This window comes from Coregonus lavaretus (assembly GCF_964263955.1).
Source record: "Coregonus lavaretus genome assembly, chromosome: 22".
In the NCBI taxonomy this organism is placed as follows: domain Eukaryota; kingdom Metazoa; phylum Chordata; class Actinopteri; order Salmoniformes; family Salmonidae; genus Coregonus; species Coregonus lavaretus.
In genome coordinates, this window is record NC_140009.1 from 12,075,423 (window position 1) to 12,102,416 (window position 26,994).

Sequence of the window (26,994 nt, forward strand, 5' to 3'; positions counted from 1 at the left end):
ATAGGGTGTTGATCTCCTTAGGCCACACCCTCCCTCATTACACAAATACACATCACCTGATATGCTTAAATACAATAAGCATTCCAGTTTATATAGCTTGGAGTTGGGAAATATGCATAATAATGATGATATGGTCAAAATACTGACTTGCCTAATAATTGTGCACACAGTGTAGTCCTATAAGCAGGGTTTCATTTGTTGTAAGTTGCAACTATCCAGGTGTTGATGTACTGTAACCCTGATCAATAACAGACACAACCCTTCCTCCCCCACCAGTGAAGACAAGCTGACACTCAGGGGACAAAGGCATAGCCTTGTCACATTTACACAACCAACCAGTGATCTTGCATTTGTCTTAGAAACCAACAACCTGTCTTTGTCAATGTGTATGGTAACTGTGATGTGAGCTTGCGTACCCTTGAGAAAGTTATTGAGAAGAGGGGAAGAAATGGAGTGAGAGAAAGGGATGGGGATTGACTCAATTCTATCATATGATTGACTTATATTCAGTGGTTCATATAGGAAGCAGTATGCTCAGGGTAAACAAAGTACTAGGTGTAAACAGAGCACTGATCAAGGGTCCATCGTAAAAAAGGAAGTGACATGTTGCTCTTCTGTCTCATTGTCTTGCAGTGGGGGTGGAGAGGGCTCCCTGGACAGACTCCTCGCCTCCGTCAGCTCTGGGCTGGCACCACGGAAACGGACTACCAGCCAGTGCAAGTCAGAACCGCCCCTGCTGCGGACCTCCAAGCGGACCATCTACACAGCCGGCCGCCCACCCTGGTATAACGAGCATGGAACCCAGTCCAAAGAGGCTTTCGTCATCGGTAGGAACCTTCAGGAGAATTTTATAGAATAATGCTTCGTTGTCTGTTTTATGTGAGAAAAATACATGTCTCCTGCTTCCCAAGCCCTCTAAGTCAAGACACACACATGACATGGTGAAGGTCACAGGGTTAAGATCAGCTGCAGGGTTATTCCTGATCAAGTTGCTTGTGAATGAAACTACGTATTACTGTCACATCGTCCTGCACGTGAATGCTATCCTATGCTGCCGTGTGTGCGCATGTTTTGTTTGAGAAAGTAGAGGGGATAACCTCTGCTACAAGATGAAACCTGACTTTCTTGGTAATGACTGATAAGCATTAACATGTTAACTGATAATGGTTATTGATGCTCCCATCACAAGTAATTATTTGATATTTGAACACGGCAGGAGGTGTTTCTACACCACTGAACAGGAATGTTTCAAATAGTGCTCTTCTGATAGAAGAGACTCGTTCAGTTACTGTAGTAATTGAAAAGCTATTTTCAATTGAACCAAGGACTTTGAAGTGGTCTACCTCGCTCATCTCATCGGTTCCCATTGTGTCCCTGTGTGTCCTGCAGGTCTGTGTGGGGGCAGTGCCTCAGGGAAGACCACTGTAGCCAGGAAGATCATAGAGGCTCTGGATGTCCCCTGGGTGGTCCTGCTCTCCATGGACTCCTTCTACAAGGTGTGTGTGTGTCCGTGTGTGTGTGTGTGTGCGTGTGTGTGTGTATGTTGTGTGCATGCTTGTGTAGGGCCCTATAAAATCCGGAGAACGCAGACAGAATCACGGAATCCAGACATTAAAACGGAATGTATTGAACTTAGTAGGGAACCAACTAAATGTATTGAAATTAATTAATTAGCCTAAGTTTATCATAAGACACGAACAGAATGCCTCAGTGATTCGTATTTCCTGCAACTTTATGAAGAGGCAACGAGAATTCCCCCTGTCTGTGTGTGTGGTGCGCGTCTACCACTTTGTGTATCTGTTAGCAATGATGCTAATGAAAAGTATTCTGGGAGATGGATAGATTTTCCCAAAAACCTTCTCAATTAGATGTTAACTACAAAGTAGCCTATGCTTACCTGGCAGAATTATATCATGATTATTTGCATCAATCCAGTGGGTATTTGTTTTGCAAACTCTACCACATGTGCACTACAGAAACACTGCTAAACAACGGCTTCTTGCTAGGTGCGCACTGGAATTAAAGGTTAACTACACCCAAAATCTATATTTCTCAAATTTTTCCCAGACCTCAAAAGTGGTCTCCTGATGTGGTTTAAATATTGTTGTGGACTTAGATCATCCAATTTAGTTGTTTTTCTATTTTAAAAAGTGTGGTTTTGAGATCGAAAACCTGAAAAAAACAGGGGGAAACGGAAACCTAGAAAAGTAAAACAGAGAAATATTTTTTAAATGATTTTATAGGACCCTACATGTGAAGTTGCTTGCACGTATATATTTGTTTACAAGTATATGAGCCCTTGTGTAGCCATGTGTGCGTGTAAGCTTGGTTTGTACAGTATGGGTGCTTATAACGGGTTCATGTGTGCATATGCGTCTTGGCAATCATTTTAGAGCCCGCCCTATCTAGTTTTAGAACCTCGCTCAATTCAAATGACTGTCACATACTAGAGACTCATCTTTTTCTCAATAACAGCTCAATAACAACACAATAACAACACAATAACAGCTCGATAACAACACAATAACACAATAACAACACTATAACAACACAATAGCAGCTTGATAACAACACAATAGCAGCTTGATAACAACACAATAACAGCTCGATAACAACACAATAACAGCACAATAACAACACAATAACAGCAGACGGATTACCAGGACGTGTACTCAAGAGCATGCGCGGACCAACTGGCAAGTGTCTTCGCTGACAGTCTGTAATACCTACATGTTTCAAGCAGACCACCATAGTCCCTATGCCCAAGAAAGAGAAGGTAACCTGCCTAAATGACTACCGCCCCGTGGCACTCACATCGGTAGCCATGAAGTGCTTTGAAAGGCTGGTCATGGCTCACATCAACACCATCATCCCGGAAACCCTAGACCCTCTCCAATTCGCATACCGCCCCAACAGATCCACAGATGACACAATCTCAATCGCACTACACACTGCCCTTTCCCACCTGGATAAAAGGAACACCTATGTGAGAATGCTGTTCATTGACTACAGCTCAGCGTTCTACACCATAGTGCCCACAAATCTCATCACTAAGCTAAGGACCCTGGGACTAAACACCTCGTTCTGCAACTGGATCCTGGACTTCCTGACGGGCCGCCCCCAGGTGGTAAGGGTAGGCAACAACACATCTGCCACACTGATCCTCAACACAGGGGCCCCTCAGGGATGCGTGCTTAGTCTCCTCCTGTACTCCCTATTCACCCACGACTGCGTGGCCAAGCACGACTCCAACGGCATCATTAAGTTTGCTGACGACACAACAGTGGTAGGCCTGATCACCGACAACGATGAGACAGCCTATAGGGAGGAGGTCAGAGACCTGGCAGTGTGGCGCCAGGACAACAACCTCAACATGAGCAAGACAAAGGAGCTGATCATGGACTACAGGAAAAGGAGGGCCGAACATCGATGGGGCTGTAGTGGAGTGGGTCGATAGTTTCAAGTTCCTTGGTGTCCAAATCACCAAAAAACGATCATGGTTCAAATACACCAAGACAGTCGTGTAGAGGGCACGACAACACCTTTTCCTCCTCAGGAGACTGAAAAGATTTGGCATGGGTCCCCAGATCCTCAAAGAGGATCATGACCGGTTGCATCCCCGCTGGTATGGCAACTGCTCGGCATCCGACCGTAAGGCGCTACAGAGGGTAGTGCGTATGGCCCAGTACATCACTGGGGCCAAGCTTCCTGCCATCCAGGACCTACAATGAGGGAAAAAAGTATTTGATCCCCTGCTGATTTTGTACGTTTGCCCACTGACAAAGAAATTATCAGTCTATAATTTTAATGGTAGGTTTATTTGAACAGTGAGAGACAGAATAACAACAAAAAAATCCAGAAAAACCCATGTCAAAAATGTTATAAATTGATTTGCATTTTAATGAGGGAAATAAGTATTTGACCCCCTCTCAATCAGAAAGATTTCTGGCTCCCAGGTGGCTTTTATACGGGTAACGAGCTGAGATTAGGAGCACACTCTTAAAGGGAGTGCTCCTAATCTCAGTTTGTTACCTGTATAAAAGACACCTGTCCACAGAAGAAATCAATCAATCAGATTCCAAACTCTCCACCATGGCCAAGACCAAAGAGCTCTCCAAGGATTTCAGACCTACACAAGGCTGGAATGGGCTACAAGACCATTGCCAAGCAGCTTGGTGAGAAGGTGACAACAGTTGGTGCGATTATTCGCAAATAGAAGAAACACAAAAGACCTGTCAATCTCCCTCGGCCTGGGGCTCCATGCAAGATCTCACCTCGTGGAGATGCAATGATCATGAGAACGGTGAGGAATCGGCCCAGAACTACACGGGAGGATCTTGTCAATGATCTCAAGGCAGCTGGGACCATAGTCACCAAGAAAACAATTGGTAACACACTACGCCGTAAAGGACTGAAATCCTGCAGCGCCCACAAGGTCCCCCTGCTCAAGAAAGCACATATACAGGGCCGTCTGAAGTTTGCCAATGAACATCTGAATGATTCAGAGGAGAACTGGGTGAAAGTGTTGTGGTCAAATGAGACCAAAATCGAGCTCTTTGGCATCAACTCAACTCGCCGTGTTTGGAGGAGGAGGAATGCTGCCTATGACCCCAAGAACACCATCCCCACCGTCAAACAAGGAGGTGGAAACATTATGCTTTGGGGGTGTTTTTCTGCTAAGGGGACATGACAACTTCACCGCATCAAAGGGACGATGGACGGCGCCATGTACCGTCAAATCTTGGGTGAGAACCTCCTTCCCTCAGCCAGGGCATTGAAAATGGGTCGTGGATTGGTTATCCAGCATGACAATGACCCAAAACACATGGCCAAGGCAACAAAGGAGTGGCTAGCCAGTCTCCAGACCTTAATCCCATAGAAAATATGTGAAGGGAGCTGAAGGTTCGAGTTGCCAAATGTCAGCCTCGAAACCTTAATGACTTGGAGAAGATCTGCAAAGAGTAGTGGGACAAAATCCCTCCTGAGATGTGTGCAAACCTGGTGGCCAACTACAAGAAACGTCTGACCTCTGTGATTGCCAACAAGGGTTTTGCCACCAAGTACTAAGTCATGTTATGCAGAGGGGTCAAATACTTATTTCCCTCATTAAAATGCAAATCAATTTATAACATTTTTGACATGCGTTTTTCTGGAATGTTTGTTGTTATTCTGTCTCTCACTGTTCAAATAAACCTACCATTAAAATGATAGACTAATCATGTCTTTGTCAGTGGGCAAACGTACAAAATCAGCAGGTGATCAAATACTTTTTTCCCTCACTGTATATACTAGGCGGTGTCAGAGGAAGGCCCCAAAAATGATCAAAGACTCCAGTCACCCAAGTCATAGACTGTTCTCTCTGCTACCGCACGGCAAGCGGTTCCGGAGCGCCAAGTCTAGGTCCAAAAGGCTCCTTAGCCATAAGACTGCTGAACAATTAATCAAATGGCCACCCGGACTATTTACATTGACCCCCCCCTCCTTTGTTTTTACACTGCTGCTACTCGCTGTTTATTATCCATGCATAGTCACAAATTACCTCGACTAACCATTACCCCCAGCACATTGACTCGGTACCGGTACCCCCTGTATATAGCGTCATTATTGTGTTGCTTTATATTTTATTTTTTACTTTATTTTATTTTGTAAATATTTTCTTAACTCTATTTCTTCAACTGCATTGTTGGTTAAGGGCTCGTAAGTAAGCATTTCACCACAGTAATGTCTACACCTGTTGTATTTGGCGCATTTGACAAATAGAATTGATTTGATTTGACAATAACAACACAATAACAGCACAATAACAGCACAATAACAACACAATAACAGCACAATAACAACACAATAACAGCACAATAACAACACAATAACAGCACAATAACAACACAATCACAGCACAATAACAACACAATAACAACACAATAGCACTCATGCACTGTACAGCTTTCCTCTCACTCCCCCAAAAATCTGAATGAGATACAGTCCCCTGTAGCTCAGTTGGTAGAGCATGGCACTTGCAACGCCAGGGTTGTGGGTTCGTTTCCCACGGGGGGCCAGTATGAAAATGTATGCACTCACTAACTGTAAGTCGCTCTGGATAAGAGCGTCTGCTAAATTACTAAAATTTAAATGTAAAATCTGGAGATGCTGTCTACAGTGTTTTAATACCACTTAATCCCATTCTCTCTCTCTATCTCTCTCTACTCCCCCTCTCTATCTCTCAGTATCTCTCTACCCTGAGTGACCAGGCTTTTAAAGAGATGGAAAGATCCCAGAGGGGATAAGAGGGTAGATGTAAAATGAGAGGGATGAGAGAGGGGGAAAATAAGCAACATTTGGGTGAGCGAGGGTGAGGACAAGAGGAGAACGATATTGGCCAACCAACCAACCATCATTAAAAGAGTCGTCAGCCTCCCTGTCAGAGCTGGCGTAGGGGTGGTGTGGAAATCAGATGCAGGATGCAGAAGTAGTCCAAAATACTTTAATAAAGTCCACAGAATGAACGGCTACAAACAGAGCCGGAGGCACAAGAAAAATAACGCACTCAGCGTAATAAACAAAACACGCACAATAGTGCGGACTCTCTACAGAAATAGAGCACAAACTTGACATGGAAACACCTGCTGACAATGAACAACTACACACAACCACAAGACAGAAACAACGAGAACTTAAAGGACACATAATCAAGACAAAATGAGAAACAGGTGTACCAAAACAGACCAAACCAAACGAACACAGAAACAACGAACGGTGGCAGCTAGTACTCCGGGGACGACGACCGCCGAAGCCTGCCTTGAACAAGGAGAAGGAGCAGCCTCGGCAGAAACCGTGACAGTACCCCCCCCCCCCCCCCCCCCCCCCTTGACGCGCGGCTCCAGCCGTGTGCCGACCTCGGCCTCGGGGACGACCAGGAGGACGCGGAACAGGGCGCGTGGGATGACCACGATGGAACTCAGTCAGAAGGGACGGGTCTAAGATATCTCTCCTCGGCACCCAGCACCGCTCCTCCGGACCGTACCCCTCCCACTCCACGAGATATTGGAGACCCCCATCCGGCGTCTCGAATCCAGGATGGACCGAACTGTGTACGCCGGAGCCCCCTCGATGTCCAGCGGGGGCGGAGGAGTCTCTGCTATCTCACAGTCCTGGAGTGGACCAGCTACCACCGGCCTGAGGAGAGACACATGGAACGAGGGGTTAATATTCTTATAATCAATAGGAAGTTGTAAACTGTAACACACCTCTTTCAACCTCCTCAGGACTTTAAAAGGCCCCACAAACCGCCGACCCAGCTTCCGGCAGGGCAGGCGGAGGGGCAGGTTTCTGGTCGAGAGCCAGACTCGATCTCCCGGTACGTACACCGGTCCCTCACTGCGGTGGAGATCGGCGCTCGCCTTGTGTCGACGGATGGCCCGCTGCAGATGTACGTGAGCAGCGTTCCATGTCTCCTCCGAGCGCCGCACCCACTCATCCACCGCAGGAGCCTCGATCTGGCTCTGATGCCAAGGTGCCAGAGCCGGCTGGTACCCTAGTACACATTGGAAAGGAGTGAGTCTGGTGGAGGAGTGGCGAAGGGAGTTCTGGGCCATCTCGGCCCAGGGAACATACCTCGCCCACTCCTCCGGCCGGCCCTGGCAATACGACCTCAGAAACCTACCCACATCCTGGTTTACCCGTTCAACCTGCCCATTGCTCTCCGGGTGGTACCCCGAGGTAAGGCTCACCGAGACCCCCAAGCGCTCCATGAACGCTCTCCAGACTCGAGAGGTGAACTGGGGGCCTCGATCAGACACTATATCCTCGGGTACCCCGTAATGCCGGAAGACGTGAGTGAATAGTGCCTCAGCGGTCTGTAGGGCAGTGGGGAGACCCGGCATGGGAAGGAGACGACAGGCCTTCGAGAACCGATCCACAACGACCAGGATGGTGGTATTTCCCTGGGAGGGGGGAAGGTCAGTAACAAAATCCACCGAGAGGTGAGACCAGGGTCGTTGTGGAACGGGCAGGGGTTGTAGCTTACCCCGGGGCAGGTGTCTGGGTGCCTTACACTGGGCACACACCGAGCAGGAGGAAACATAAACCCTCACATCCCTGGCTAACGTTGGCCACCAGTACTTAGTGCTAAGGCAGTGCACCGTCCGGCCAATCCCTGGATGTCCAGCGGAGGGTGACGTGTGAGCCCAATATATAAGTCGATCCCGAACCTCGAGCGGAACGTACGTCCGACGCACAGGACACTGTGGAGGGCTAGGATCGGTACGCAACGCCCGCTCGATTTCGGAATCGACCTCCCACACCACCGGTGCCACCAGGCAAGACGGCGGGAGTATGGGCGTGGGCTCAACGGACCTCTCCTCCGTGTCATACCGCCGGGACAGGGCATCTGCCTTACCGTTCTGGGACCCAGGGATGTACGTGATCTTAAAAACGAACCGGGCCAGAAACATGTTCCACCTAGCCTGGCGAGGGTTCAGTCTCCTAGCTGCCCGGAAGTACTCCAGGTTTCGGTGGTCAGTCAAAATGAGGAAAGGGTGTTGAGCCCCCTCAAGCCAATGCCTCCACACCTTTAGGGCCTGGACCACGGCTAGCAGCTCCCTGTCCCCCACGTCATAATTTCGCTCCGCCGGACTTAGCTTTTTAGAGTAAAAGGCACAGGGGCGGAGTTTCAGGGGCGTGCCAGACCGTTGCGAGAGCACGGCCCCTATACCGGCTTCTGACGCGTCTACCTCGACCTGGAATGGTAGCGCGGGATCCGGATGCGCCAGCACCGGCGCCGAGGTAAACAGGTCCTTCAGTCTCCCAAAAGCCCTATCAGCCTCAGCAGACCACTGCAAGCGCACCGGACCTCCCTTTAGAAGAGACGTTATGGGAGCTGCCACCTGTCCAAAACCCCGGATAAACCTCCTGTAGTAATTCACAAAGCCCAATAACCGCTGCACCTCTTTAACAGTGGTTGGAGTTTGCCAATTACGCACAGCCGACACACGGTCAACCTCCATCTTTACCCCTGACGCAGACAACTGATAACCCAAAAAGGAGACAGACTCCTGGAAAAACAGACATTTCTCTGCCTTGACATATAAGTCATGCTCCAACAATCTCCTCAACACTCGGCGCACCAGGGCTACATGCTCGGCTCGGGTAGAAGAATACACCAGAATGTCGTCAATGTACACGACCACTCCTTGCCCCTGCATATCCCGGAAGATCTCATCTACGAAGGATTGGAAGACTGAAGGAGCATTCATTAACCCGTATGGCATGACGAGATACTCGTAATGACCCGAGGTGGTACTAAATGCTGTCTTCCATTCGTCTCCCTCCCTAATACGCACCAAGTGGTATGCGCTCCTGAGGTCCAATTTTGTGAAGAACCGCGCCCCGTGTAAAGACTCCGTCATTGTCGCAATCAGAGGGAGTGGATAACTGTATTTCACAGTAATCTGATTGAGACTGCGGTAATCAATACACGGGCGCAAACCTCCATCCTTTTTCTTCACAAAAAAGAAACTAGAGGACGCAGGGGAAGTGGAGGGCCGTATGTATCCCTGTCTCAGAGACTCGGCTATGTAAGTCTCCATAGCTCTCTTCTCCTCTTGAGACAAAGGATACACATGGCTCCGCGGAAGCGCAGCTCCTACCTGGAGGTCTATCGCACAATCCCCCTGTCTATGTGGTGGCAACTGCGTCGCCTTCGCCTTACTAAACACCAGTGCAAAATCCTCATACTCGGGGGGAATGTGCAATGCGGGCACTTGGTTTGGACTCTCCACCGAGGTCGCCCCTACGGAAACGCCCAGACATCGCCCTACACACTGGGCAGACCACTCCTTAAGAGCCCTCTGTTGCCACGAAATAGAGGGATTATGGGTAATCAACCAGGGAAGCCCCAGCACCACCGGATACGCAGGAGAGTCAATAAGATATAGCTGTATAGTCTCCTCATGACCCTCCTGCGTCCCCATCCTAAGTGGAGCTGTGACCTCCCTAATCAACCCCGATCCCAACGGACGGCTATCTAGAGCATGTACAGGGAAAGGTTTGTTGACAGGAAGGAGGGGAATCCCTAACTCTGCACAAAATCTCAGATCTATAAAATTCCCAGCTGCGCCTGAATCTACTAGCGCCTTATGCTGGGAACGAGGTGCAACCTGTGGGAAGCAAACAGGTATGGTTAGGTGCACAACAGAGAGCTCTGGGTAAGTGGGGCGCCTACTCACCTGGAAGGACTCCCCAGTGCGTGGCCTGCCGTCTCGTCCCCTAGGAGACCCCCCCCAGCACCTGGCCGCAGTGTGTCCTCCACGGCCACAGTTGGTACAGGGGTTGGTCCCCCTAGGGCTCCTTCTCCTCTCCTCTCTAGCGCCAGCACCCCCGAGCTCCATAGGACTAGGCTCGGAGGTGCTGGAGGGTGGAATGGACGACCCCCACTCAGGACGTCCGCGGGTGGCCAGCAGGGTGTCTAGGCGAATGGCCATGTCGACCAACTGGTCAAACGTGAGGGTGGTGTCCCTGCAGGCCAACTCACGACGGACGTCCTCCCGTAGGCTGCAGCGGAAGTGGTCTATGAGGGCCCGCTCATTCCACCCTGCATCTGCCGCTAGAGTCCGGAACTCCAGTGCAAACTCCTGGGCGCTCCTCTTCCCCTGTCGGAGGTAGAATAGACGTTCTCCCGCCGCCTTCCCCTCAGGTGGATGGTCGAATACAGCCCTGAAGCGACGGGAGAACTCCGCATAGGTGATCGTCGCGGGGTCTATTCTCCTCCATTCGGCGTTGACCCACTCCAACGCCTTGCCGGTGAGACAGGAGATAAGGGCGGAAACACTCTCGTGTCCCGAGGGCACCGGGTGTACGGTGGCGAGGTAGAGTTCAACTTGTAGGAGGAATCCTTGACACCCGGCAGCGGTACCATCATACGCCCTCGGGAGCGAGTGCCGAATCCCACTGGGTTCCGGAGCGTGGACAAAGGGACTGACCGGTGCTGGTGGTAATGTGGGAGGAGGCGTGGGTGCCCAACTGGTCTCCAGGCGATGCAGGGTATTCATTACTCCCTGCAGAGCGTTGGTGATTTGAGCTATCCTGTCATCCTGTCCGCGGACGCGCTCCTCCCATGACTCGGTCGCTGCTGCTGCTCCTGCTGATTCCATGAGTGGTGTGTAGTTCTGTCAGAGCTGGCGTAGGGGTGGTGTGGAAATCAGATGCAGGATGCAGAAGTAGTCCAAAATACTTTAATAAAGTCCACAGAATGAACGGCTACAAACAGAGCCGGAGGCACAAGAAAAATAACGCACTCAGCGTAATAAACAAAACACGCACAATAGTGCGGACTCTCTACAGAAATAGAGCACAAACTTGACATGGAAACACCTGCTGACAATGAACAACTACACACAACCACAAGACAGAAACAACGAGAACTTAAAGGACACATAATCAAGACAAAATGAGAAACAGGTGTACCAAAACAGACCAAACCAAACGAACACAGAAACAACGAACGGTGGCAGCTAGTACTCCGGGGACGACGACCGCCGAAGCCTGCCCGAACAAGGAGAAGGAGCAGCCTCGGCAGAAACCGTGACACTCCCCTTACTGTGTTATGTAACAGAGTGACAGCCTGACTTTACTGCAGCTCTACCAGCTTTACTGCAGCTCTACCAGCTTTACTGTAGTTCACCAGCTTTACTGCAGCTCTACCAGCTTTACTGTAGTTCACCAGTTTTACTTCAGCTCTACCAGCTCTACTGTAGGTCACCAGCTTTACTGCAGCTCTACCAGCTTTACTGTAGTTCACCAGCTTTACTTCAGCTCTACCAACGTTACTGTAGGTCACCAGCTTTACTGCAGCTCTACCAGCTTTACTGTAGTTCACCAGCTTTACTTCAGCTCTACCAACTTTACTGTAGGTCACCAGCTTTACTACAGCTCTACCAACTTTACTGTAGATCACCAGCTTTACTGTAGTTCACCAGCTTTACTGCAGCTCTACCAACTTTACTGTTGGTCACCAGCTTTACTGCAGCTCTACCAACTTTACTGTAGATCACCAGCTTTACTTCAGCTCTACCACCATCTTTACTGTAGGTCACCAGCTTTACTGCAGCTCTACCAGCTTTACTGTAGGTCACCAGCTTTACTTCAGCTCTACCAGCTTTACTGTAGATCACCAGCTTTACTTCAGCTCTACCAGCTTTACTGTAGTTCACCAGCTTTACTTCAGCTCTACCAACGTTACTGTAGGTCACCAGCTTTACTGCAGCTCTACCAACTTTACTGTTGGTCACCAGCTTTACTGCAGCTCTACCAACTTTACTGTAGATCACCAGCTTTACTTCAGCTCTACCACCATCTTTACTGTAGGTCACCAGCTTTACTGCAGCTCTACCAGCTTTACTGTAGGTCACCAGCTTTACTTCAGCTCTACCAGCTTTACTGTAGATCACCAGCTTTACTTCAGCTCTACCAGCTTTACTGTAGTTCACCAGCTTTACTGCAGCTCTACCAACTTTACTGTAGGTCACCAGCTTTACTTCAGCTCTACCAGCTTTACTGTAGGTCACCAGCTTTACTTCAGCTCTACCAGCTTTACTGTAGGTCACCAGCTTTACTTCAGCTCTACCAGCTTTACTGTAGGTCACCAGCTTTACTGCAGCTCTACCAGCTTTACTGTAGGTCACCAGCTTTACTTCAGCTCTACCAGCTTTACTGTAGGTCACCAAGTTAGCTCTACCAACTTTACTGTAGATCACCAGCTTTACTGCAGATCTACCAGCTTTACTGTAGGTCACCAGCTTTACTGCAGCTCTACCAGCTTTACTGTAGGTCACCAGCTTTACTGCAGCTCTACCAGCTTTACTGTAGGTCACCAGTTTTACTCAGCTCTAGCAGCTTTACTGTAGATCACCAGCTTTACTGCAGCTCTACCAGCTTTACTGTAGTTCACCAGCTTTTCTGCAGCTCTACCAACTTTACTGTAGGTCACCAGCTTTACTTCAGCTCTACCAGCTTTACTGTAGGTCACCAGCTTTACTTCAGCTCTACCAGCTTTACTGTAGGTCACCAGCTTTACCAGCTCCCTTTGGATCTTAACTAATGCCACTTTAAAATACCAGCTGTGAGTTAACAACCAAACACCATTTCCATTTATAAAATCAGCAGCAGTGGTAGTTGCCATTCATCACAGATCTAGGTTCAGTTTACCCTACCCCAAATCTTAACCTTAACCATTAGGGAGATTTTTTTAAAGTACTGACCAAGTAACAGTGATATGGGGAAACAGTCTAACTCCTGCTCAGTCCCACATGCATTGATAGCCACTCTGAGATATCACACCTCTCATTCAGGCTTCCCAGGCCCATCTTGGCTCTGGAGTAGCACTGGAGTGGCTGGATTTCTACGACACTGTTACTTATAAAGCGCTTATGATTGAACCACGAGAGGAGGGGTAGGAGAGTGCCAAATACCAGGTCTTGAATTTTAAAGGGCTGGCTACGGTCCAGTGCAATGTGTATGCGCTTACACACACACGCACAACTTCTGGCACAGTCCTCACAGGAGGGTCACAACGTTCCCGTCCCGCCTAAATTTAGTCAAGCTTACTTGAAAGGCACTCCAATAGGGGGAGTGTGTGCACATGCACGTCCACGTCCACGTCCACATGACTGTGTCATTGTGTAAATCTTGACCAAGAGAGTATTATCTTCATGCTTCATCCACAGATTTTTCAGGGATGTCGTTCTGCTTGCGAAACGGCTCTGATTTAACATTATTTTAATGTTCATCCAATGTTGTGTGTAGGTTCTGACTCCTGAGCAGCAGGTCACGGCAGCCAGTAATGACTACAACTTTGACCACCCAGATGCCTTTGACTTTGGCCTGCTGGCACACACACTGAGGAAACTCAAACTGGGCAAGAGTGTCAAGATCCCTGTGTATGACTTTACCACACACGGACGCCAGAAGGAGTGGGTGAGGACACACTCAGATGAACACACACACACGCACAAACACACACATAAATGCCCCCCCCCCCCCCCACACACACACATGTAGAAACACGTCCCCTCCCACAGTGTGCTATTAGTGTGCTCCCTAATGAGTTTACATTTACATTTACATTTTAGTCATTTAGCAGACGCTCTTATCCAGAGCGACTTACAGGAGCAATTAGGGTTAAGTGCCTTGCTCAAGGGCACATTTACGTCATTTAGCAGACGCTCTTATCCAGAGCGACTCACAAATTGGTGCATTCACCCTATAGCCAGTGGGATAACCACTTTACAATTTTTTTTGGGGGGGGGGTAGAAGGATTACTTTATCCTATCCCAGGTATTCCTTAAAGAGGTGGGGTTTCAAATGTCTCCGGAAGGTGGTGAGTGACTCCGCTGTCCTGGCGTCGTGAGGGAGCTTGTTCCACCATTGGGGTGCCAGAGCAGCGAACAGTTTTGACTGGGCTGAGCGGGAACTATGCTTCCGCAGAGGAAGGGGAGCCAGCAGGCCAGAGGTGGATGAACGCAATGCCCTCGTTTGGGTGTAGGGACTGATCAGAGCCCGAAGGTACAGAGGTGCCGTTCCCCTCACTGCTCCATAGGCAAGCACCATGGTCTTGTAACGGATGCTAGCTTCAACTGGAAGCCAGTGGAGTGTGCGGAGGAGGGCGGTGACGTGAGAGAACTTGGGAAGGTTGAACACCAGACGGGCTGCGGCATTCTGGATGAGTTGTAGGGGTTTAATGGCACAGGCAGGGAGGCCAGCCAACAGCGAGTTGCAGTAATCCAGACGGGAGATGACAAGTGCCTGGATTAGGACCTGTGCCGCTTCCTGTGTAAGGCAGGGTCATACTCTCCGAATGTTGTAGAGCATGAACCTGCAGGAGCGGGTCACCGCCTTGATGTTAGCGGAGAACGACAGGGTGTTGTCCAGGGTCACGCCAAGGCTCTTCGCACTCTGGGAGGAGGACACAACGGAGTTGTCAACCGTGATGGCGAGATCATGGAACGGGCAGTCCTTCCCCGGGAGGAAGAACAGCTCCGTCTTGCCAGGGTTCAGCTTGAGGTGGTGATCCGTCATCCATACTGATATGTCTGCCAGACATGCAGAGATGCGATTCGCCACCTGGTTGGCGTTGGGGTAGGGTTATTGCAGTATAATCTTGGTCTAGATTACTCAACATCCGGAGTTATGGAGTCACTTCATGACGTTAAATTGCAAATCCATCCCAGATGCACAGTGGCAGCCATTCATGTTTGACTTGACATCTTTTACAGTTATCCCCTAACTATGAGAAGATTAACCCTGTTAACCATTAGCATGGGGGAAGATGGAAGGCTGAGACACTGTCATGTTTTACGAATAGGCATTACCAGACACAAACAGCACAGGGACCTATTGTGACAGCACAGAAATGTGGAATTGTTACCAAAAACAACACAGACATTTTGGTGGCATCTAGAAAATACACTTCTAGAAGTGTCAAAACTGTACTAAACCCACAGCGTGTGTTTCATCCCTCACAGAAAACAGTGTATGGAGCCAGTGTTATCATCTTTGAGGGAATCATGGCCTTTGCAGATAAAGAACTGTTACAGGTAAGATTGGAATGTCCCTGTGCATTGGCGGCATTGGAGAAAATGTGCTCAGGTTGTGTTTGTGTGTTTCTCATGGTGTGTCTGTGTTTCTCAAGGTGTGTCTGTGTTTCTCAAGGTGTGTCTGTGTTTCTCATGGTGTGTCTGTGTTTCTCATGGTGTGTCTGTGTTTCTCATGGTGTGTCTGTGTTTCTCATGGTGTGTCTATGTTTCTCATGGTGTGTGTGTGTTTCTCATGGTGTGTCTGTGTTTCTCATGGTGTGTCTGTGTTTCTCATGGTGTGTCTATGTTTCTCATGGTGTGTGTGTGTTTCTCATGGTGTGTCTGTGTTTCTCATGGTGTGTCTGTGTTTCTCAAGGTGTGTCTGTGTTTCTCAAGGTGTGTCTGTGTTTCTCAAGGTGTGTCTGTGTTTCTCATGGTGTGTCTATGTTTCTCATGGTGTGTCTGTGTTTCTCATGGTGTGTCTGTGTTTCTCATGGTGTGTCTGTGTTTCTCATGGTGTGTCTGTGTTTCTCATGGTGTGTCTGTGTTTCTCATGGTGTGTCTGTGTTTCTCATGGTGTGTCTGTGTTTCCCATGGTGTGTCTGTGTTTCTCATGGTGTGTGTGTGTTTCTCATGGTGTGTGTGTGTTTCTCAAGGTGTGTCTGTGTTTCTCAAGGTGTGTCTGTGTTTCTCAAGGTGTGTCTGTGTTTCTCATGGTGTGTCTGTGTTTCTCAAGGTGTGTCTGTGTTTCTCAAGGTGTGTCTGTGTTTCTCAAGGTGTGTCTGTGTTTCTCATGGTGTGTCTGTGTTTCTCATGGTGTGTCTGTGTTTCCCATGGTGTGTCTGTGTTTCTCATGGTGTGTGTGTGTTTCTCATGGTGTGTCTGTGTTTTTCATGCTGTGTGTGTGTTTCTCATGGTGTGTCTGTGTTTCTCATGGTGTGTCTGTGTTTCTCAAGGTGTGTCTGTGTTTCTCATGGTGTGTCTGTGTTTCTCATGGTGTGTCTGTGTTTCTCATGGTGTGTCTGTGTTTCTCATGGTGTGTCTGTGTTTCTCATGGTGTGTCTGTGTTTCTCATGGTGTGTGTGTGTTTCTCATGGTGTGTGTTCTCTCCTCCCCACAGCTGTTGGACATGAAGATCTTTGTGGACACGGACTCAGACATCCGTCTGGTGCGTCGGCTGCAGAGGGACATCACAGAGCGTGGCCGGGACATCGAGGGCGTCATCAAACAGTACAATACGTTTGTGAAGCCCGCCTTTGAGCAGTACATCGAGCCCACCATGCGACTGGCTGACATTGTGGTACCACGCGGTAAGATTTGGAACCAGCACACACACTGAAATAGTAAATCATGTATGACCATGTGCTCTCACACACACACACACATTTGCTTACACATATTCTCCCTTACATTTAGACATTCAGGGGCGAACTTCCACTTAACTAAAATTTTGATGTAGTCATAAGTTGACGTCAATTGGAGACTACGTGAAAAGTCGACTTAGTCCCCTAAACCATTATAACGTACACAACATAATGTCATCACTGTCTAATGTCACTTCCTGTTCCTGGGTGTGTCGTGTCCTGGCAGGAGGAGGCAACATGGTGGCCATAGACCTGATCGTACAGCACGTCCACAGCCAGCTGGAGGAGGTGAGAGTTCCTCCCTTGACTCTCTCCTTATACTGTACACAGCTTGACAGCTCTACAGCTAACCAGACTGATACTAGCTCCATTACCCCCTCCCTCTAGTGGAACAAAAAAGCATTTTCTGTAATAGCTCTATGTTTTATTCTTTCCTGAGAAAGATTACACAAAATGAAGTATAGAATTAAGAGAATGACCAGGGACTTATTCAATATAGAATTAAAAGCATGACCAGGGACTTATTCAATATATAATTAAGAGCATGACTAGGGACTTATTCAATATAGAATTAAGAGCATGACCACGGACTTATTCAATATAGAATTAAGAGCATGACCACAGACTTATTCAATATAGAATTAAGAGCATGACCAGGGACTTATTCAATATAGAATTAAGAGCATGACCACGGACTTATTCAATATAGAATTAAGAGCATGACCAGGGACTTATTCAATATAGAATTAAGAGCATGACTAGGGACTTATTCAATATAGAAATAAGAGTATGACCAGGGACTTATTCAATATAGAATTAAGAGCATGACCAGGGACTTATTCAATATAGAATTAAGACCATGACCAGGGACTTATTCAATATAGAATTAAGAGTATGACCAGGGACTTATTCAATATAGAATTAAGAGCATGACCAGGGACGTATTCAATATAGAATTAAGAGCATGACCAGGGACTTATTCAATATAGAATTAAGAGCATGACCAGGGACTTATTCAATATAGAATTAAGAGCATGACCAGGGACTTATTCAATATAGAATTAAGAGCATGACCAGGGACTTATTCAATATAGAATTAAGAGCATGACTAGGGACTTATTCAATTGACATCATACAGTATGTCTATATGGGTGATCTGTTGCGTTGTGCCCTCCTGAATAAGTCTGATGAGAGGTCAGAGAGGTACACTGTAGGTCAGTATATTCTGCTGTGTGACTTGTGGTTCATGCACTAATGGCTAGCAGGGTTGGTGTGTCAGTTATATATCAATTCAGGCGACGGAAATGAAATTCCAGTTCACTTATTAAAATAAATGTAATTTTCCTTGGAAATAAATGGCTGTTTTCTGTTCCTGAAATGGAATTTCAGTTCATCTCCTAAAGTTGAACAAATTGAAATGTAAATTGTGGTGTTACCTATTTGACACTACTATTAACCTTACCCCACCTGCACACGGACTCTCTCATACTCCTCCCTCCATCCCTCCAACTCCTCCCTCCATCTCTCATACTCCTCCCTCCATCCCTCCAACTCCTTCTTCCATCCCTCCATCGCACACAGCGTGAGCTCAGCGTCAGGTAGAGTAGCACAACTCTTTACTGTACCGCCGAACCCCTCTCCCCCACACCCCAATTCCCAGACGGGGGGCAAGAAGAGGGGGCCACAAAACATGAGTATGTAGAAGTTGCCCTAAATCACTGATACAGGGTCAGATATCCTTATCCAGTCCCAGATGTGGTTTCGGGCAACTTCTACTTCGAAGCCACAAAGCCAGCATCCTCCCTCTCTCCAACTGCTTGCTGCTGTTACACAGTATCAACCCCAGGAGCCCACCTTGTCAATGAGTGATCCAGTACAGTGAATGATGTAACAGCATCGATGGGAAATTAGATAGCAATAGTAATTGGCATGTCAACACGTGTGACACCACATATGCTGTTAAAGCATGCAGTACAAATAGAGCTTTGAGAGACTATCTGCCCTTTGACTTCAGACACGCCACACGGCACTTCTGTGTTTCTAGTGCTTCTATGTGCAGCAGGCAGTTGATTGGAGGATGTTGTTTTTTCCTCTACCTTGCATACATGACAGCTCACACACACCCCCCGCTGCATTCTGTGTCTAAAAATTATCTACTGAGACATCTTCACTGACCGCTAGAGAGAGAGAGAGAGAGAGAGAGAGAGAGAGAGAGAGAGAGAGAGAGAGAGAGAGAGAGAGAGAGAGAGAGAGAGAGAGAGAGAGAGAGAGAGAGAGAGAGAGAGAGAGAGAGAGAGAGAGAGAGAGAGAGAGAGAGAGAGAGAGAGAGAGAGAGAGAGAGAGAGAGAGAGAGAGAGAGAGAGAGAGAGAGAGCTATTGTCACAAAATCTTAAACCGCAGTTTTCTATATCTATTACAAAGGGATGAGTCTTTCCATTAAGCATGTCGGCCACAGCAGATCAGAGCGAGAGAGAGAGGAAGTGCGTTTGGCGTCTCTCTTTAGACACAGGATGTATTGGGGCCGGTGAGCTGTGAGTCGTACCTCGGTGCTTTACCTCTGTACTGCAAATACACAGTGTAGGTGTGACAGCCACTACCAGCCTGAGAGCAGCCAACGTGTACACACAACACACAATGGCACAACCGCTGACGGAATTATACTGAGTGGACTAACCGAGTTGAACTAATATTTGTAAATTCATGAAAAATATTATTTGGCCATTTTATGTCTTTTTATTTGTCTTGGCCTGAGGAATTGTGAGGATTGCTCACAGCGGATTCAGCTGTCACACACATCACTGTATCACATGATCATCCCTTTATCCATGCCTTTATTTACCGGATGTTGTCTGTTTCTTTTTCTTTTCTTTCTCTTCTCTGTTGTCGTCGTTGTGTGTCTCTGTCGTTGTGTGTCTGTCTCTGCCGTTGTGTGTCTCTGCCGTTGTGTGTCTCTGCCGTTGTGTGTCTGTCTCTGCCGTTGTGTGTCTCTGCCGTTGTGTGTCTGTCTCTGCCGTTGTGTGTCTCTGCCGTTGTGTGTCTCTGCCGTTGTGTGTCTCTGTCGTTGTGTGTCTCTGCCGTTGTGTGTCTCTGCCGTTGTGTGTCTCTGTCGTTGTGTGTCTCTGTCGTTGTGTGTCTCTGCCGTTGTGTGTCTCTGTCGTTGTGTGTCTCTGCCGTTGTGTGTCTGTCTCTGTCGTTGTGTGTCTCTGCCGTTGTGTGTCTGTCTCTGCCGTTGTGTGTCTGTCTCTGCCGTTGTGTGTCTCTGCCGTTGTGTGTCTCTGCCGTTGTGTGTCTCTGCCGTTGTGTGTCTCTGCCGTTGTCTGTCTCTGTCGTTGTATGTCTCTGTCGTTGTGTGTCTCTGCCGTTGTGTGTCTCTGCCGTTGTGTGTCTTTCTCTGCCGTTGTGTGTCTGTCTCTGCCATTGTGTGTCTGTCTCTGCCGTTGTGTGTCTCTGCCATTGTGTGTCTCTGCCGTTGTGTGTCTGTCTCTGTCGTTGTGTGTCTCTGCCATTGTGTGTCTCTGCCGTTGTGTGTCTCTGTCATTGTGTGTCTCTGCCGTTGTGTGTCTCTGCCGTTGTGTGTCTGTCTCTGTCGTTGTATGTCTCTGTCGTTGTGTGTCTCTGCCGTTGTGTGTCTCTGCCGTTGTGTGTCTGTCTCTGCCGTTGTGTGTCTGTCTCTGCCGTTGTGTGTCTCTGCCATTGTGTGTCTCTGCCGTTGTGTGTCTGTTTCTGTCGTTGTGTGTCTGTCTCTGTCGTTGTGTGTCTCTGCCATTGTGTGTCTCTGCCGTTGTGTGTCTCTGTCGTTGTGTGTCTCTGCCGTTGTGTGTCTCTGTCGTGTTGTGTGTCTCTGCCGTTGTGTGTCTCTGCCGTTGTGTGTCTCTGTCGTTGTGTGTCTCTGTCGTTGTGTGTCTCTGTCGTTGTGTGTCTCTGTCGTTGTGTGTCTCTGTCGTTGTGTTTCATCCAAACCCTCTTCTTTCCATAGAGGAAACTGCGCTGGGATATGTGAGCAGATTTGCTTATGATTTATCTGTGTTTGCATCTCATGGGAGTTTTGTTTTTAGAGAGTGAAATGGTATCACAGCTTGGTTTTTGTAGCTTAAGAGTGCAGTGTTTTAATGTGATATCACTCAACTCAAAGCTTGCATGTCCTCAATTCTAATATTTGGCAACACCAGGGGTTTGTTCAGTTTGGTTAAACATTTGCTACGTAACGCTGCGCTTGCTACGTTGCGCTTGTACTGAACGACACGTTTCCCCAAAACGCTCTTCAACGTTCTTGAACAGGCTTTGAGGTACGTTTGTTCCGTTTGGTGGGTGTGTTGGGTTGTGGCTTAAAGCAATAAGTGACGTATTTAAAGGGCAGCGGCCATGCTGACAGCATTCCCCAACCAACAACCCAACCCTTCCCCGTTTTTCAACTGGTTGTTCAGAACAGCACTGTTTCCGTTTAGTTGAATGTTGCGTCACGTTTCTTCGCACTGAACGCAGCCCAGAACTCATTGTGCTTTATGTTTTAAAGTCAGATTCTAGCCCAAAACCGCCTGGACTCTAGTATGTGTCTTTTTTCTTTGAATCAGCCTGTATTGATCTGAATTGAGGAGTGTGTGTGTGTGTGTGTGGGGGGGGGGGGGGGTTGGTTCTTTTATTCTTGTGGGGACCTAAAATCCCCAAAAGTCCCCACAGGTTAGGTTTAGGGTTAGAGTTACAATTTGGGTTAAGGGTAGGGTTAAGTTTATGGTTAGGGTGAAGGGGTTACGGAAAATAGGATTTTTAATGGAAATAAATGTTAGGTCCCCACAAGGATAGAAGAACAAAATGTGTGTGTGTGTGTTTGTGTGTGTGTGTGTTTTGAATCACATGGGATTATAACAACACAATGAGAACAATTAATAGAACACGGCTTTCTTCATGTTCGTCAGATTACATGTTGGGAGTCTCAAATTAATCTGAATCAGTGTGTTTCGGCCACCATTAGTACTAAAACACACTTGATCCAAAGTTTCCTGACTAGTTTCAGTTTCATTTATTGCACATTGATCAATGTTGAGTGAATTAGTCTTTCAGCACTCACTGTAGAATCTAACTGTATTGGGACCAAAACAGTAGCTAAGAACGTCAAACGTTCTCTGTGATTGTCTCTTGAAGCTGTTGTATAATCCCACTAAGGCCGACAGTACAGTATCTGTTCAGTGCTGCTAACTGACCTCTATCTGCTCTTCCTATTTTAATCTGCAGTGTTTTCTAGAATTCTACTACCCACTAATCAATATTAACACCAGTGATGAATACTGTTTAAGATACAAGTGTGTGTGTGTGTGTGTGTGTGTGTGTGTGTGTGTGTGTGTGTGTGTGTGTGTGTGTGTGTGTGTGTGCGTGCGTGCGTGCGTGCGTGCGTGCGTGCGTGCGTGCGTGCGTGCGTGCGTGTGTTCGTGTGAGCTGGTGTCTGCTTATTTTGTATGCGTGTGTTTCAAGCCTGTGACTGTATATATGCACCCTGCCGCCTATTCCAGCGCTCTTACATCCTCCCTGCCTTTCTTTTCCTGGTTGCTATGGTTACAGGGCGGCCCTTGCCTCTGCCCACCAGGCCCAGCCCCTCCCCCAGACCCTGAGTGTTCTGGAGAGTACGCCCCAGGTCAGGGGCATGCACACCATCATCAGGTACAATACACACTGCATACTGTATAACTACTATACTACTTGTATAAGTACTAGCTCTAGAACTAATGTAGAACGACCCACTATACTACTAGTCAGGTACTGTACTAACACAGCCCAGGTCAGGGGCATGTACACCGTCATCAGGTACCAGTAATAACCACTGCACTACGCACTACTTAGTAAACCTACTAACTGATCTAGAGTCAGATAATAACACAGGTAGGTCAGAGCATAAACATACTGTAGCAAACATTCACTTCCACAATGTGGGTTGAGTGTGACTACAATGCCCATAGTGTTTATTTTTATCTGTCTGGACCCTGACTGTCTTATATCTGTCTGGCCCCTGACTGTCTTTTATCTGTCTGGTCCCTGATTGTCTTTTATGTGTCTGGTCCCGGACTGTCTTTATCTGTCTGGTCCCTGATTGTCTTTTATGTGTCTGGTCCCTGATTGTCTTTTATCTGTCTGGTCCCTGATCTGTCTGGTCCCTGATTGTCTTATATCTGTCTGGCACCTGACTGTCTTTTATCTGACTGGTCCCTGATTGTCTTTTATCTGTCTGGTCCCTGATTGTCTTATATCTGTCTGGCCCCTGACTGTCTTTTATCTGTCTGGTTCCGGACTGTATTTTATCTGTCTGGTCCCTGATCTTTCTGGTCCCTGATTGTCTTATATCTGTCTGGCCCCTGACTGTCTTTTATCTGTCTGGTCCCGGACTGTCTTTCATCTGTCTGGTCCCTGATCTGTCTGGTCCCTGATTGTCTTATATCTGTCTGGCCCCTGACTGTCTTTTATGTGTCTGGTCCCGGACTGTCTTTATCTGTCTGGTCCCTGATTGTATTTTATGTGTCTGGTCCCGGACTGTCTTTTATCTGTCTGGACCCTGACTGTCTTTATCTGTCTGGTCCCTGATTGTCTTTTATCTGTCTGGTCCCTGATTGTATTTTATCTGTCTGGTCCCTGACTATGTTTTATCTATCTGGCCCCTGACTGTCTTTTATCTGTTTGGTCCCTGATCTGTCTGGTCCCTGATTGTCTTTTATCTGTCTGGTCCCTGATTGTCTTTCATCTGTCTGGTCCCTGATCTGTCTGGTCCCTGATTGTCTTTTATCTGTCTGGTCCCTGATTGTCTTTTATCTGTCTGGTCCCTGAACTGTCTGGTCCCTGATTGTCTTTTATCTGTCTGGTCCCCGATCTGTCTGGTCCCTGATTGTCTTTTATCTGTCTGGTCCCTGATTTTATTTTATCTGTCTGGTCCCTGATTGTCTTTTATCTGTCTGGTCCCTGATTGTCTTTTATCTGTCTGGTCCCCGATCTGTCTGGTCCCTGATTGTCTTTTATCTGTCTGGTCCCTGATTGTCTGTTATCTGTCTGGTCCCGGATTGTCCTACTTCTTCTTCCCAGAAACAAAGAGACGAGCAGGGATGAGTTCATCTTCTACTCCAAGAGACTGATGCGTCTGCTGATTGAACGAGCGCTTTCCTTTCTTCCCTCACAGGTACGTATGACAGAGAGATAGAAAGGGTGGCAGGTAGCTTAGTGGGTAAGAGCGTTGTGCCAGTAACCGAAAGGTCGCTGGTTCTAATCCCAGAGCCGACTAGGTGAAAAATCTGTCGATGTGCCCTTAAGCAAGGCACTTAACCCTAATTGCTCCTGTAAGTCGCTCTTGATAAGAGCGTCTGCTAAATGACTAAAATGTAAATGTGAAATGTAAAGGCTGCTCTGACAACATTGTTCTACTGTACCTTAACGTTCATACCCAAAGAGCATATTTTAATGTAGTTTAATTTAGAAAGAGATGAAAAGATAGAGGGAGAAGAAAAAGTGACGGAAATATGAGGGTAAGAAGGATGGAAAGAGCGTGTAAGAGATGGAAAGAGTGTGAGAGGTCAGATTGCGAGATGGTGCAAGAGAGAGAAAAAGAAGAGAGAGAGAGCGAAAGAGAGTTTGGCCTCTGGAGTATGTAAACTGTCAATCCACCACAGTGGAAAGTTCTCACACTGTAAAACCAAAAAGACACACACATACCGCGACTGCACAAACACACCAGATCACTTGAACCGCACAGCAACTACAGTCCACTGTGCATGTACCACTCACTAGAGTTAGAGCTGTTGGAGTAAATAAGTGTTTTATTGACTGTGTTGACCAATGACCATCAATCTGATGTTGTTTAGTGTGGCGAACTGAACACGCACCATGGGTTAGTTGTCTTGAGGTCTGTGCACACATCTAAGTTCATCCTCTCTCTCTCTCTCTCTCTCTCTCTCTCTCTCTCTCTCTTCTTTCTTTCTTTCTTTCTTTCTTTCTTTCTTTCTTTCTTTCTTTCTTTCTTTCTTTCTTTCTTTCTTTCTTTCTTTCTTTCTTTCTTTCTTTCTTTCTTTCTTTCTTTCTTTCTTTCTTTCTTTCTTTCTTTCTTTCTTTCTTTCTTTCTTTCCACAGAGCCATATAGTTCAAACACCGCAGGGGGAGGACTATGAAGGCAGGACTTTCCACGGGAAGAGGGTTAGTTGAGCTTTCTTTCTCTTCCTGCCTGTTTGTCTATCCATCTCTCTCTCTCTCTCTCTCTCTCTCTCTCTCACACTTTCTCCTCCCTGTTCACTTGTTTCTATCTCTCCATTTCAGCCATCTAGTTCCCTCTAATCAGAAAACGCAATTTGTGCGATTCAAATTAGCTTTCTATAATAACATCATTCATCTGTTATTAGATGTTAACTCAATCCTGTGTATTTATCAGCCAGTGTTGTCATGATGAACAGTATAGTATTACTGCTATCATGTTCTTGTTCTTAAATCTACTGTACTCAGTTGTCAGTCAGTATGTTATAAATCCATTGCCATGGTTTCTCTTCTGGTTTTCCATAGATCACTGGAGTGTCCATCCTGCGAGCAGGAGAGACCATGGAGCCAGCTCTCCGGGCGGTGTGTAAAGATGTCCGCATCGGGAAGATCCTCATCCAGACCAACCAGGACACAGGAGAACCAGAGGTATGGATCTGGAAAACATACATGCTTGAATCTTTGAGTAGGACCACGGCACCTGACTAGGGAAAGGTTGGAGCCATAGTTATAGTCTTTTTGTCTGTCTTTCATTCTTCACTTCCTCCCCTCTTTCCTCCCTGTCCCTCCCTCTCAGCTGCACTACCTGCGTTTGCCTAAGGACATTGGTGAGGACCATGTGATTCTGATGGACTGTACCGTGTCTACTGGGGCTGCTGCCATGATGGCCGTACGAGTCCTACTGGTAGGTGACACGCTATTCAACCTGCCGCTATTTACCTGCTATTTATCCAGAACTGTAATGGTACAATCATGGTAACTGCATAACAATTAAGATTCCGTCTCTCTCTCTGTGTCTGTCTGTGTGTCTGTCTGTGTCTTGTGTAGGACCATGATGTCCAGGAGGATAAGATCCTGTTGGTGTCTCTGCTGATGGCTGAGATGGGGGTCCACTCTGTAGCCTACGCCTTCCCTCAGGTCCAAATCATCACCACCGCCGTCGACAAGAAGGTCAACGACCTCTTCCACATCATACCCGGCATAGGTGAGAAAAGAGAGAGAGAGAAAATAAGTTTGTCTGTGTGTCTGTGTGTCTGTGTCTGTGTCTGTGTCTGTGTGTGTGTGTGTGTGTGTGTGTGTGTGTGTGTGCATGCATGCTCTGCTCTGCTTCAAACTCTAATCTCTGCTGTTGTTTGTCCCTTGTGTGAAGGAAATTTCGGTGACCGGTACTTTGGCACGGACGCACCCCCAGACTGGAGCGATGAGGAGATGGATGAGCCCAGTTACTGATGGGACAATGGGCAGACCCATTTGAATGATTCAGGGGTGCGCCGTTTGGTGGACGATTTAGGAATGTGCTCTTCACCCCACTCGGCAGCTACGTACACCCCATTATTTTGGGGACCAAAGAGGACACCCTGGAGGACTAGAGCACCTTGAATTTCACTGAGATACAGAAAATGAGTAAAATATAAAGGACAATTAATATATACATTCAGTTTTTGTATATTTCTATTTTCGTTTTATGCCAATGTGGTTGTGGACAGTTGTAATATAAAAATGTAATACTTTTATAATGTGAATGTTGGTTTGTAAAATGTTCACTTTCTTTGTCGTTTCAATTGTGCTTTTTGAGGGTACAAAGCCTTTATCGTTATAACCTGTGGATGACAACATTCAATAAGAGCTAATTGCAAAACACACTTTTTTCTTTCTTTTACAGAGCTTAGTTAACATTTCAGAATACAAGCCAAAAAACACACAGCCTTATTGTTCATTCTCTCTGCTCATAGAAAGTGCTTTCTTTCAAGGAACACTTCACCGGAAAATTGTGTAGGCGTAACTTTTTAACTCTCTGGTTTCCCCTCTTCTCTGCTTTGTAGCTACTGACCAAACCACAGTCTTGCAAA

General features: G+C 47.2%; 1 protein-coding gene across 1 annotated transcript in view; it reads left to right on the forward strand.

The window, feature by feature from the left end:
- Window positions 1-26,693, forward strand: part of LOC311149326 (uridine-cytidine kinase-like 1) — a 51,668-nt gene extending 24,975 nt beyond the window's left edge. Inside the window, exons 2-15 of the mRNA XM_084186476.1 lie at window positions 634-827; window positions 1,390-1,496; window positions 13,798-13,968; window positions 15,516-15,587; window positions 16,687-16,876; window positions 17,157-17,218; window positions 18,512-18,528; window positions 22,484-22,582; window positions 23,990-24,083; window positions 25,028-25,090; window positions 25,451-25,573; window positions 25,722-25,829; window positions 25,973-26,129; window positions 26,295-26,693. Coding sequence (XP_084042602.1) covers window positions 634-827; window positions 1,390-1,496; window positions 13,798-13,968; window positions 15,516-15,587; window positions 16,687-16,876; window positions 17,157-17,218; window positions 18,512-18,528; window positions 22,484-22,582; window positions 23,990-24,083; window positions 25,028-25,090; window positions 25,451-25,573; window positions 25,722-25,829; window positions 25,973-26,129; window positions 26,295-26,374 — 1,537 coding nt within the window. The 3' untranslated portion in view covers window positions 26,375-26,693. The remainder of the gene's footprint in view (window positions 1-633; window positions 828-1,389; window positions 1,497-13,797; window positions 13,969-15,515; window positions 15,588-16,686; window positions 16,877-17,156; window positions 17,219-18,511; window positions 18,529-22,483; window positions 22,583-23,989; window positions 24,084-25,027; window positions 25,091-25,450; window positions 25,574-25,721; window positions 25,830-25,972; window positions 26,130-26,294) is intronic.
- Window positions 26,694-26,994: the final 301 nt, after the last annotated feature.